The 14,293-nt window shown below is 35.9% G+C and overlaps 1 protein-coding gene across 3 annotated transcripts in view; it reads left to right on the forward strand.

Annotated features, from left to right (window-relative positions):
• Positions 1 to 14,293, forward strand: part of STK3 (serine/threonine kinase 3) — a 309,305-nt gene that overhangs the window by 71,989 nt on the left and 223,023 nt on the right. For all 3 annotated transcript variants that reach the window (XM_040261000.1, XM_040261001.1, XM_040261002.1), the window contains one exon: positions 534 to 648. In XM_040261000.1, coding sequence (XP_040116934.1) covers positions 534 to 648 — 115 coding nt within the window. The remainder of the gene's footprint in view (positions 1 to 533; positions 649 to 14,293) is intronic.

Consider the following 14,293-nt stretch of genomic DNA (forward strand, 5'->3'; position numbering starts at 1 on the left):
CTAAGACCTCATCTCAGAAATATCTTAAATTGTCAGTAACTTTAATTATCTGAATTTAAAGCAAAAAAAATGATTATTATTTTTCTCTAGGATTTTAAAGGTCAAAATAAAAGAGAATTAAAAAATTGGGGGGGGGCTTATTGAAATACAAAGTTGAGTGTTAATACTTGACTGGATATAAAATCCTTTAAAGTCTTATGTTTAAAATGCTTTAATTAAAGTAAAATATTTTCATTTGTTCCTTATGTTAAATAGTGTGTCCTTTGCCAAAACAAAGCTTTATTTTCTTGGGAATCACTCAGAACATTTGGACCTCCTCTGGTTTGTAATCCTATTAAATTTCATCTATGAATTAAAGCCTAATTATACATAGTTGGTGTACCCTACATAGAGACAATTCCATGTATAATAGTTTACTCATTAAGTTTACTTATTGGAACATTATGAAATGCTGAAAATACTTTGCATTGGTATTAAGAAATAATTTTCTTTGAGAATTAACTGAACTTAATTGTCTATATATTTTTCTTTAGCCCATATGTTGTAAAATACTATGGCAGTTACTTTAAGAACACAGACCTCTGGATTGTTATGGAGTACTGTGGAGCTGGCTCTGTCTCAGACATAATTAGATTACGAAACAAAACAGTAAGTATTTTAAAATTGTTTTGCCAATCTCATTTCTAAAGATCCATATTTTAGAAGCTGACTGTATAGTGTTTTGTTACAAGGGAAATATTAGTGTGAAAAAAGAAAAGACTTCACAGTGTAAAAGGATCTAGTATGAGGTGTGAGAATTAGTCACAGATCTTTGTGTGGCAAATACAGGAGTCATATGATTGTTTAATTTATTTATTAGGATAATTTTTGGTTTAGTCACTGAGAAACCACCACGGCACTCCTCCTCTTCATCTGGGATCAGTGTTGCATGTTCTTTATTAACTTGAGTTCAGTAAGTTCTGGCTAGAGTTTTATTTTTGTAGTATTTTTTATGGTGTTTCTTTATCATAAGTTTTTTTGCATTATAACCTATGGTTGATAAACAGTTGAAGTACTGTGTTTCTGAATCTTAAAAATAACTGAAGAACAATTTTTGTCTTATTTCCCCAAATATCTCAGGATGTTTGAAATTAATAGAGCTCAGTTATAATTTTTTTTCTGTTAAATTCAGCTTAGTGAGAATGTGTTATTTAATGATAAATTTTATGGCTATGTTTTAACCCTAAGTAAAAGAGCTATTTACAAAATTGTTTACTTTAGCCTAGCAATGCACCTAGTTAACTTGGATAATTTACAAGACCAAAGTGACCTTTTTAAAATCTGTGAATGACTAAGAATAATAAATCGGTGAAATAATTTGTAATTCTGTAAAACAGTATCCCAGTAGCTACATGTCATTATTACATGTTGTCAGACATGTTTCAGTAAAATACATTCGGAAAAATACTTAACTACTTGAGTCAATTTGTGGTTAACCAGAATCATTTTAAAGTTTGATTGGGGAAGTACATTGTAAGTTTATCCTACTAATTTTTTTTTTCTGTTAGAGAAAATAAAGTAAATAGGTTTTCTTTTAAATGAAGTGAAACAGAAGTTAGAATAATCCCTGTTTTGACAGAATGGATTAAGTGATTTGTGACATTCTAATTATATATTTTAGAATTTCTATGGTGCTTAACTAACATTTATGTAAATCAGATGACTCCTGAATGGCAGAACAATGCTTTAATTGAAAGTAATTATACTCCAGTTAGGGAAGTGTTTTAAAACCATTTCAGGGCTGACCTCAGGGCATTTGGTATTTAAAGTTACTGAGGAGAAATACGGAGTAATACTGTATGAAATGGAAAATCTGTTTATTTTAAATGTTAATGTTACCATTTTGAGTCCATAGGAAGAATACAGCCTTTTATGTATTCTAAGTATCCAAAAATACTTTATTTCTGTGGTTAATAAATAGAAACCATGAAGGTATACTGTAGTTCTAAAAGGTAGATTTGGATGGGATAATTATTCTCAGGTATCTCCTTCACCAATTATCAGTGGAAGGATTTTACCCTATTTGCACTTTTTCTTAGAAGGCAGATTCCACCTAACATGTTTGGAGATCATACATTTGAAATAGTCTAATTATTATTCTCACAAGTTGGTTTTCCTTGGGCCTGGGGAAGTATGGAAGGGTCTGATTCCCAAATACAAAAAGGAATCCAGAACTGCATGAGATGGCTCAGGAGCTGTACATATGTTCTTTCTGGGTATTGCCTTGATAGCAGCTTCTGTTAAATCTCAAAAATATTCTGTACTACTTATGCTACTTTTCCTTCATTTATGTATTATTTTTAAAAAGTACCATTGTTATGAAGGTGGCAGTGTGAGGGATAGTTATTATCCTGTTTAATATTTGATTTTTTTTTAGGAATGTTCACTGGAATGATAATCTTGATTGTTTGAATTTCAGAGGCATGGCTTTCAAAAAACGTGACAAGTGAAACAGTTGTCCTTGACCTGTTAACACTCACTCCAGTAGTTAATTGTTTTCATCGTCACAGAACAATCAGTCTTTTCCTAAGAGTACAGAAAATTTTCTTTTAGGCTTTATATGCTGTTTGGGTTTTTGTTACGCGCTTTGTTGTTTCTTGTAATTCTGTGTCCATTTTAAACAGCACAAGGCTGTTTAAATAATAATTCTTCTTATTATTTTTGATGGTTTTAAATTTATACTGTTTTTGCTCTTTATTCTTTTTTTACATTTCTCAGTTGCCTGAACAGTGTTCTCTAGTGTTTCCTTATGATGGTAATAAAATCGCTTTTTTTTTTTTTTCTTGTATGAAAATGTTATCTCACTGTACTTTTGAATGATATATTTGCTGGGTAAAGAATTCTCGGTTGGCAATTTCTTTTACATTTTTTATTTATTTTAAGAGGATTGACTCTTGGAAAACCACCTAAGTAACACCCTTTGTGTAGAATTATTCTTGTCTTTGAAAGAAATCTCATTAGGGATGAACTGTTCTTGATTTTCAGTTCTATTGCTATCTTTTTTTTTTTTTTGTATTGAAGTATAGCTGATTAACAATGCTGTGATAGTTCCAGGGGAACAGGTGAACAGTGAAGGGATTCACCCATTCTCCCCCAAGCCCCCCTCCCCTCCACATAACACCGAGCAGACTTTTCTATATGCTATATAGTAGATCCTTGTTGGTTATCCATTTTAAATATAGCAGTATGTACATGCCCATTCCAGACTCCCCAGCTGTCCCTTCCCTGATCCTTCCCCTGCCAGCAACCATAAGCTTGTTCTCCAAGTCTGTGAGTCTGTCTCTGTTTTGCTAGTAAGTTCATTTGTATTTCTTTTTATATTCCACATATAAGAGATGTCATAGGTGCTCTTGTTTTTTTGATCAAATAGTTCTTTAAAAATTAAAGATAGAGAAAAAAATCTGATGAAGTTACATACCTTTAAAAAAAAGTTAACAGGTGCTCTTGTTTTTTTGATTAAATAGTTCTTTAAAAATTAAAGATAGAGAAAAAATCTGATGAAGTTACATACCTTTAAAAAAAGTTAACAAGTTTTTAGCCTGAAGTATGAAACTGTTTGTATATTACCTCCCTCCTCTCTGTGCAGTTTTATAACTTGTTACTTCAGCTTCACAGTAAGAATGGGTTCCTAGAATAAAGGCTGGGTTCGTGTTTTAGTGTTTCAGTATATGCTTTTGCCTCATCTGCTGCCCCACCTTTGAGTCTTTCTCCTTACCCCTAGTCTTTGCCTAGTGAGTTTGTATCCATGAAGGACTAGCTCAGTTATCACCTCTTCTTTGAAACTTTCCCTATTTTCCCAGGTAGTTTATCTGTTTGGTAATTGGTTGATTAGTGAATTAGTTAAGTATTTATTGCATATTCACTCTTACATAAGAGCACAATAAATTCTAGCTGCCATTATTTTATAATTTTTACTGTTATTATCTTACATATTTTGACTGCTGGACAGACTAAACATCTTGTCATTTGTGTATTGACTCTTTTACTTATTTTTAGTGCTTATCCTTTGCATTTTATTATTGTTGTTGGTAGTGGTGTTTTCTTACATTGCAGGCTTGTTTGCTAATAGTTTTATGAGTATTTCACATATCATTTTAAAAATCAAAAAAACAGTTATCTTATTGTCAGCATAGATATTAAAGAAAGAATTTGAAAATCTTTCAAAATCTTTTAGAAATTTAACTTCTAAAATCTCTTTTAGAGGTTTTATGCCCTGACATTTTCTTTGGGAAATACCTGCTGGTGCTGCTGCTGCTAAGTCACTTCAGTCATGTCTGACTCTGTGTGACCCCATAGATGGCAGCCCACCAGGCTCTCCTGTCCCTGGGATTCTCCAGGCAAGAACACTGGAGTGGGTTGCCATTTCCTTCTCCAAGGCATGAAAGTGAAAAGTGAAAGTGAAGTTGCTCAGTCATGTCCAACCCTCAGCGACCCCATGGACTGCAGCCTACTGGGCTCCTCCGTCCATGGGATTTTCCAGGCAAGACTTCTGGAGTGGGGTGCCATTGCCTTCTCCGTTGGGAAATACCTAGGAAAGGATAAAAGCATAGAATTAAATTTGAGGGTTAACTAGAGCTCTCAGTGATTGGAACTGAGCCTGAGTAGCAGTTTTGAGATTGGATTGTTGGCAGTTGAGCCAATAACAAATGGAAGTTCGGGTAATGGTGGTAGTACTAGAGGGAGAATGAAGGTGAAACTTTGCTATATTTCAGTGGGTGATAAAAGTTTGAGTCTTCTAGTTGCATTTAGAGGAGAAATCACTATTTGGTTAGTGTTTATTGAACCTTTTGGTTTATAAGTTAATACTATATGTAAGTTAATCTACAATAAGTATATGTAAGTTAAACTCCTGATTCTGTGATCAAACCCACAACACACAACTCATGTCCTGGTATTATGTATCTTTAATAAGTGACTTTTAAAAAAAATAATATTTAAAACTAGAGTTTGTTGAAACCTATATGTAGATAACCTTTCTGTGGCTATCCTGTACTTGGAAATCACATTTAATTATTAGTCAGCTTTTAGTCTTTAGGAGAAAAGTTTTAGCAGTTGCTTTCCCCTACTATAAGCCTCGCAGGGGCAGAAATTTTTATATGGTCATCGTGAAACTATTACAAGTGCCTAGAATAGCTACTGGCATCTAGCAACTTTGATAAATGTTTGTTGAACTGAAATAGGAACAATTCCATGACTGCTTCTTCTGTGAATATAGACAATCTAACTCATCTATTTAGTGTTGTATTTTTGTAGGTAAATTGTAATTTTCATAGTAGGTAAATTATAATTTTCATAGCTACTACTATTCAATATTAATGATGTGGGTTATTGAACAGATATGATCGTATACCAAACAAAGTACATGTGCTTATCAGTAACCTATGAAAGTGTGAAATAACAGGATCTGTCGTGTTAGTTCCCTGATTTTTATAGAAGTTATATTTATGTAAATTAAACTTTTTGCTTATTTTTGCAAATGTATATCCCAATAACTCAAACCATAGGCCTCATTTGGCTGATGAAAAAGAAATATGCCTTTTGTTGTTATTACTGGAAGTTACTGTAATCATTCCAGGTTTTTTTTTTTTTAGTGTTTTCAAGTTTAAAAAGAATAAAAAGTCCAGTAATTATGGGAATAAATAAAATATTTATGGCAATAATTTTGAAGGTTTTCTTGTGAGGACATTTAAAAAACCAATATATTTTATGTTAAATGCATTTAGCCTCTGAACATTTATGCATTTCAAGTATTTATGCATTTATGCAAAGTAAAAATAGACAATTCTGTGAAATTGAAGCTTTTAAAATATAGATTATATATTTGATTAGAGGCTTTCAAAATGATCTTTACATAATTGTTAAGCTATGCATTGACATATGGAAGAAATAGAGTCTACATCTTAGATGTTTCTTGTGTATTTGGAAATGTTCTAAGAAAAGGCCTAAGGTTGGTCTCTCCCACTCTGACTCAGCTTTTTATTTGACCACTTATTTTAATTCAACCTAGCACTTTGGATTTTAGTTTTGCAGAAACTAGTTTTATAATCTGGGTCTTCAGCTTCCTCATCTATTAAATAATAATTAGCATTGGTACAGTGCTTTGCATTTTACTTGGCAGTTTTATTTACATTTTGGCTGAATGGAAAGGTTCAAAATACATTTATTGATCTAGGCCTGGTGCTGTATGTTAGAGGTACAAATAATTCTTAAGAAATGTTCCTGTTGTTGCATTGTTTGCAGACTGGTTAAGGTAATGCATATGTACAAAGCTAAATTTGATTCTGTAAAGAGTTGGAGTTCTTTAGGAAAAGTACAAGACAAGCACTTAGCCTCACATGCAATTTCAGGGAAAGCTTCATAGGAGAGAGAAGCGTTTAACATGATCTTGGAAGAGGACTCATCTGTCACTGGAGTCAGGCTCCACAGGGGCAGGGTCTTGTCTTCTTTGTTGCCTGCTCTGTCGCGCTCCTTGGACAGTGCCTGATATGTAGGATGCTGAGTAAATATTTGTTGTATGTGTAAATGCATGAATGAATGACTCAGAGAAGAGAGGGCAAAGGACATCTTGGAAGAGGAAACAATGATATACTAAAATTATATTTTCATCTTTAAAAGTCCAGTGTCATATTCCTTGATGACCTGAAGGAAAATGTTCCCAGCATCTTGTTTAAATAGGTTTACTTTCCTCACACTTAATTGCTCAAAATCATTGTCATGTATTAGTTTGATGGATCTATGCTGCTGCTGCTGCTAAGTCCCTTCTGTGCGACCCCATAGACGGCAGCCCACCAGGCTCCCCCGTCCCTGGGATTCTCCAGGCAAGAACACTGGAGTGGGTTGCCATTTCCTCCTCCAGTGCATGAAAGTGAAAAGTGAAAGTGAAGTCGCTCAGTCATATCCTACTCTTAGCAACCCCATGGACTGCAGCCTACCGGGCTCCTCCATCCATGGGATTTTCCAGGCAAGAGTACTGGGGTGGGTTGCCATTGCCTTCTTCAGGATCTATGCTAGGATCGTGATTTTTTTTGTTTCCCCCCCCTTTTTTTTTCATGTTGGAAGATGTAGCATATGCCATCTTTATCATTTCACTAATGTTTTCTAGCTTCTTACTCATTTTATCTACTTCCTGGAGTTTATTTGATTCTTCTTTGAGAACACATTCTTTGGGTCTTCCTGATTTCTTGTTCTCATGTGGACTCATTGCTTTTTAGGTCTGCTGTATATAGCTGCAGTCCTGGAATTTCTTTTCACTGGACTCCTGGGTTACTGTCACCATTTTCTTGTGTATTTCCTATTTCCTTGGCTTTTCACTCTTGTTCTGTGTTTTTCCTAAACTATCTTCTTCAGGATACAAAATTAAGAGATCAACTAGTTGAGTCCTTCTGTGTCTGAAACTGCTTTTATTTTGCTTTCAAACTTGGTCGATAGTAGCCTATGTAGAATTTTACATTGAAACTAAGTTTCTCTCAGAGCTCTGGTAGCTTTCCTGTACTTATCTTCTAGCAGCCAGTGTTGCTAATGTTCTAGATAGCTAATGCCTGGCAGAGTCTTATTCGTTTGTAGGTTTCCTCCCACCTCACAACTTTTTAGACTTTTTTCTTTATTCTGATGTCTCTGATGTTGAATAAGGATCAAGATACTTCATGAGGATGTGCCTAAGTATGAGTCCTTTTTATTAGTTATGCTTAGCACTCAGTAGTTGCTTTCAGATAAAAACTTCTTTCTTTGGCTTTGGAAAAATTTCTTTAATAATTTCTCCCCTATAATCTCCTGAATTTTATTCTTTTTTTTTTCTCCCAGGTTTTCTGTCTCCTTTTGTTTTTCTTTTTCTACTTTATTTTCTGACTCTTCTAACTGAACTTTTTATTTCAGCAGTTATATTTTAATTTATAAGAACTCTTTTGTTTTTGGTTATTTCTTTTTCGCAACATCTTAATGCTTGAGACGTGGATGTATGATCTTTCCTAATCACTCTAAGAAAAATAAGTTTTGAAAAAAGTTGTTTTCTGTTTCCTGAATCATCTCTATTTCTGCTGAGGTTATTGCTTCACTTGCTTGACCCTGGTCTTCCCCATGGCAGGATGACCGCCAGAAAGGCTGACTAACTCTCATTGGAAACATTGGGACGATGCTTTTTGCCTGGCAGGTATAATGTTAAGATGAACTGGTTGGTATCTGGCTTGAGGAGGAAGTGCCTACAGAGGTGGTTTGTTCAGTTTCTTTAGCCATTCCCCTCCCCTGCCTTTTCTGGGGCCTGGGGGTGAATACCAGGATGCATGTAATCTCTGTATAAAGTAGGCCTGAGGAACTCACTCTTGTTCTGTTTTCTTTTTTTCACTTCCTGGGGAAAAGCTAGCCTACCTTTCCCATTTCCCTTCTCTGTCCCGCCCTCTCTACCTGGTGGTTCTAACTTGAACCGTCTTGGTGTTTACTTGTTAATCACCCCTCCTTGCCTGCTCTTGCCTGTGAACTCTGCATAGAAATGCTTCCAAATTTATTATACTCTCCTGTGCTGATTCTTTTATCAGTTTATTAATTTTTTTTTCTCTCAGTTTAATGGGGAATTTAGAAGACCGAAAGACAGAGAACTAAACAAATTGCAAATTCAGGTTGGTTTTTGAACCTGAATCAGTGGTATGTACTCTCCCCCTTCCTACCCACCTCCCTATCAATACTATCATACCCTTAGGTGTTTAAATTAATACAGCTACTTTGAGGAGTACAATTTGATGCTGTGTCGTCAAGTTGAATACGAAAGCACCATGGGATCCACCCAGTGTTTCTCCTCTTCCATCTGTACCTTAAGAGAAACCCTAACACGACTGAATGGTGAGAAATGTCCCAGACTGTTGTCACGACAAAAAATTAGGAGCAAACTTAAATGTTGATGAGCACTAGACCCTGGACGAGAGAACTGCTGCTGTTCTTTCAGCCTCCATAGTTTTGCAGCTCCTTGGTGAAGGCAAACTGAGAGCAGCATTCTGGTTGGAACCTCTCAGAGCACCCGTACCCCGATGTGCAGGTGAAAATGCCGTTAAAATACCAAGTAAAGTTTGTGTCTTAAAACACACTACATGTCCAGTTTGGTGTATGAGAGAAATTTTTTCAGTGTCTGCTTCTACCAGAATGAACTATATTTCTGTGATTGGGTGGGAGTGGGAGAGGGGACATTGAGGGAACACAAAATAATGGAGAGGAAGTTCCAGACTAAAGAAGTAGTTCCTAAGTTGTCTATATGTGTATTTTCCTGAAGGCTTGTGGTGGACTTTTTATAATGGCAGTGATTGGGAAAGTCAGGTTTATTTAGGCATCACTTGAGAAGTGTGAAGGACACACTTTTTGGTGTTTACTTTTTGGTAAATTCTTAGTGTTATGGCAGTGATTCTCAACTCCAGTAACAGACATTTGATAGGTATTTTGAGAACCATTGCTATAATACAGGTATGTGCCAGGCATATTATATAGACTGTTGCATTTAATCCTCATGTAAGGACTGAACAACTGTGTAAGGTAAGAACAGTTATTAACCCCATTTTTCCAGACAAGCAACTGAGTCATAGAGTGGTAAAATAGATTAGAGGGAAAGAAAAGGTTGAAATTATAGCCGACTGCTGGAATCGAACTGTAGAAGTGAAGAGCACAGAGTGTAGAGCCAGACTGTCTTGAGTTGTGGCTCTGCAACATACTGGTTATATGAACTTAGGCAAGTTTCTTAACTTTTCTGTGACTCATTTTTTCCATTTGCTAAATGGGATAAGAATACCACCCTACTTCATTGAGTTGTTTTGAAGATTATACATTTGTAAAGTGCTAGGAACAGTCCCAGGAGAAGGCAATGGCACCCCACTCCAGTACTATTGCCTGGAAAATCCCATGGATGGAGGAGCCTGGTAGGCTACAGTCCATGGGGTCGTGAAGAGTCGGACACGACTGAGCGACTTCACTTTCACTTTTCACTTTCATGCATTGGAGAAGGAAATGGCAACCCACTCTAGTGTTCTTGCCTGGAGAATCCCAGGGATGGTGGGCTGCCGTCTATGAGGTCGCACAGAGTCGGACACGACTGAAGTGATTTAGCAGCAGCAGCAGCAGCAGAAACAGTCCCTGGTACATAAAAAGTCCTATATGTATTTGGATTGATATTGTCATCGTTGTCCTGCCTTCTCACTGATATGGATGGAAATGTCTTTGCATTGTGAACATTAATCAGATGATGTGTTTGAGTAGAATAGTACAGGAGACTATGGAACCAAGTACAAAATCTTAGCATTCACCATTGGTGCCTTGAATTATTTTCAAGAGAGGTACATAAGCTCCATGAGATAGAGCTTACATTTTTAGGTACAGTGAAAGTTTGTTTAATAGAATCAGACAGTGGCTATTCAGAATATACTGGAATATTTTATTTTAGTGCCCTTAGAATTAATGCCTTGTACATAATAGTCTTTTTGATATATGTTTGCATTTAAAAAATATATATTCTGCCTTGATGTTCATTATGTACTCTTTCAAATTTTTTTTTCCCTCAGTGAAGGCATACCAGTTTCTTACTGATTTAAGGTTTAATACTTGGAGCTTCAAAGTTGGGTATTGTTTCATCATTAATAATAGACATCTTTTTGAGATGTGTGGCTTTCTGTTCCATAAAGTTCTTTTTAGGGTTTATGTTTGCCTGTGTTATTGGACTAATTCATGTTTGACTTTCCTAATCACTTTGTTGCATGTTCCCTCTTTGTGTAACAGATACTAGTTCATATGGGCTTTACAACTCCATATATATTGAGTGCTTTTCTGTTGTCTTCTGATCTCTTTTTCAGGAATCTTTTCATGTGGGAAAGGATTTTAAAATGTCTGCCCACTGACCATTTTCACAGTAGAGTATCAGTTCTCTTTCTCTTCAGATCAAGGGATTATAAGCAGCGAGTATATATGTATATTTACATATGGTGTAAGTAGTGAAAGCTTTCATTTTGAATCACTAGTTGTGGGACTTTGTGATAGATTATTAATTTTTTTTTTTTTTTTTTGCCAGACATCTGCAATCCAGATTTCATGAAAGAAAACCTCTCTCTGCCTTTTTGTATATAACAATCGCTAAAATATTCTAGTTATGTTTTCTAATGTACATACTTTGTATTGAGCAGATTTGTGTTTTTCTAAAAGAATCCCATAAATTTTTTATTGTTTAAAACCTTGGCTATTTTATCCCTCAACACTCCCATTTTTGGGTGGGATGAGATAGAGTGGTGAGGGGTGGAAGGAGTTACTGAGTTGCTCTGTTGTTTTTTCCAGTGTTTTCCTCATGTTGAATACCTAACAGCCCCATTAAATGTATGTATTATTTTCCTCAAGAAAGAAGGAGTAAGAGGGGGAGAAATTTTGATTGTAAAGCAGTTGGAATCTGAAGCTTCATGGATGTTCAGATAAAGCCTTACATGTAAGCTTAAGAATTACTTTTGAAATTTTGGTATTTTAGAAATTGCTACTTAACTCCTCGAGTTTCTCTAAACCATTGATTTTTAGCAAGAGGCTTTGGTCACCACTGTGTATTGATGTAACATGTATGTCGTAAAAACTAATGCTGAAACATTCGAAGAGCTCTATAAAATGAGATATCTAAATGCAGTGTTAATTTAATTTGGAGTAAACATTTATTGGCTGGGGCAGGTGGTACTCGGAAAAATGAAGGCAAAAAGGAGACTTTGCCTTCATGTTCCTTTTAAAAGACTTATTTGTTCTACTTTTCCCACCTCCAGTTATTGTAGCCCTTTTGTTTGGGGGCAGAAAATAGAAATCAGCTTCAGAGATTTCATACTGTTAAATATCTGGAGTAACCTATAGCAGTTCTAGAGTTGATCAGTGGTTTGTGCTTTGTACAAACTTCTTTTCCAGGAACCTCCTCACTTTTTGGTATCTACTTGAAATTTACTACATCGGTTTCAGCTCTTGGTTATAAATTATAGAAAACTCACCTCAAACTGGCTTGAGCCAAGAAGGGAATTTATTTACTCACATAACTAAAAATCTTTGCAGAGCTGGTTTCATGCATGGCTTGATTCAGAGTGAAAGGAATTACTTAGACTTGTCTCTGTTCTAATACCTCTGTTTTGATTCTACTCTCAGACTCTTGCCTCATAGTGGCAAGACGGCTGCTTGGTTATACCTTTCCAGCAGTCTTGAACCTCACTGCTTCTGAATGGGTCAGGTGCCTTCTCTGTGGCCACCGGAATGTGATGCAGTAATTGGATTAGATTTAGGACATGTGTCTGACCCGGAGCAGGGATGGAATTGACTGCTAGAAATGCGTGGTCTGAAGGTGGGGAAATAGTGATTCCCTCAAGGGAAATAAGGGTATGTTAGCAGGAGAACGGTGAATGAATGTTAGAATGGCAAAAATAACAGGGATTTCTATGTATTTCTCAAACCTAAAATCAAAACTAAATGTACCAAGAATAAAACATACACACACCCTTCTAAAACAACTTCCAAAATGAATGTTAAGTATTACAGGAGGTATCTGGTGAAATTCAGGGTTAAAACTATGGGGTCCTCAACCTTTTCTCTCCTTTGTCACAGTAAGGGACAGCTGGGATGATGTATCTAAAGGAGCCTGCTTCTGCTGGGTCAGCAATAAGTGTTTGCTCTAAGAATTCGTATAAGTCTGCTTTTCAGGATTACAGATCCATGGTTTCATTTGGACCATGGTGACCTGACCCTGGTTTTAGTTCTGGTGTCCCTGGCCCCTTCTCCTGACAAAGATTTTCTCACCCTAAACGGGTACGGCTGTTCAGTTCTATGCTAGAATCTTAGAAGAGTGAATCCTTTTGTGTGGAAAGTTATTCTTGCTCCTTATTTGGTGTCTCCTGTAGAGTGATACTGAGTTCTAAGTTATTTCACACATGCTTCTTAAAAGTTCCAAGCCACAGTCTTAAAATGACCACGCACTGTAGGATCAGACCCGAAGAGTTTTCATAGCAATCGTGTGCCACATCTTAACTCCGATTAAATACATCATACGCATCGCACTCTGTGACATCTTTTCTAAATCTTTTGATTGAATTATAAACACTTTTCTTTATGATCTTCCCACATTGCAGTATAGTCTCTCCAATAGTCTTGCTCTTCTACCTTAACTAAGTAAATTAAACCTACAGAGGTATTTCCGTGGCTTCCCTAATTGGTAAGCTGCCCCATCTTCACCTTGGTTGCTGTACTTCTTGGCATTTCTCCCAGTTCTATTTCCCTTTCATAAGTCAGGCCCACTTTCACGCACTTTATTTTTATATTGTACTTGCCTCTCCTGGCAGACTGCCTGTCACAGCCAGACCTGCCGCGAGCCCTCCCTCCCTGTCATAAGCCTGACCCCTTAGCACACTGTGACAGTGGTTATTTGGAATGATGTGGTTTAGTGGAAGGACCCTTGCATGTAGCATCAGAAGACCAGACATCAGTTCCTGGCTTGTTACATGTTAGCTCTGTGACCCTGGATACACCGTGTAACTAACTCCTTTTAACTTCAGATGCCTAATCCTAAAATGGACCTAATACCATATTACGTGCCTTACCTACCTCAGTGTTTTCTTGTGAGGAACAAAGATGATGAATGTAAGAGCATTTTGTAACCTGCCAAGTTCTATACAAATGTAAATTGTATTTTGTTACTATTAAGGCAGAAACTTAAAAAGATAGTATTTAGTTTTTAATGATTTATCACTGATTTAAGAATTTTATATTTGTTGAAATAGTGGATATCCTGTAGTATTAGAAAAACATTAAAAGATCATTGTGTCTTATCTAGTAAAATATTATTTAATTTTAGGAAATCGAGAAATGTAAGTTAGTTTTTTTCAGAAAATGGAAATTTAGCTCCTTAGGTAGCAAATCTAATTTTAACAGTTTTAGATGAAGCTCTTTTAAAATTGTATTGTATAATTTTTTATATCTTTAACCAAAATGTATAAATGCCTTTCATTTTAATAATATAAATAAAGGAGGAAAAAAGAAATAGGAGCACATTGTAAAAATCCCAAATAGTACAGAAGAGGAATTTAGCATTTACTCACTCATCCCTCAGTTTTACTTCCTGGAGGAGATGTCAGTAACCAGTTTCTTGTGGCTTCTTCCAGTGCATGCATTAAAAAAAATTTTTTTTTAATTGAAGGATAATTTCTTTACAGAATTTTGTGGTTTTTAAAGAATCAGCCATAGGTACACCCATGTCCCCTCCCTCCCAGACCTCCCTCCCATCTCCCTC

The sequence above is a fragment of the Oryx dammah genome, unplaced genomic scaffold (assembly GCF_014754425.2).
Source record: "Oryx dammah isolate SB20612 unplaced genomic scaffold, SCBI_Odam_1.1 HiC_scaffold_19, whole genome shotgun sequence".
In the NCBI taxonomy this organism is placed as follows: Eukaryota; Metazoa; Chordata; class Mammalia; order Artiodactyla; family Bovidae; genus Oryx; species Oryx dammah.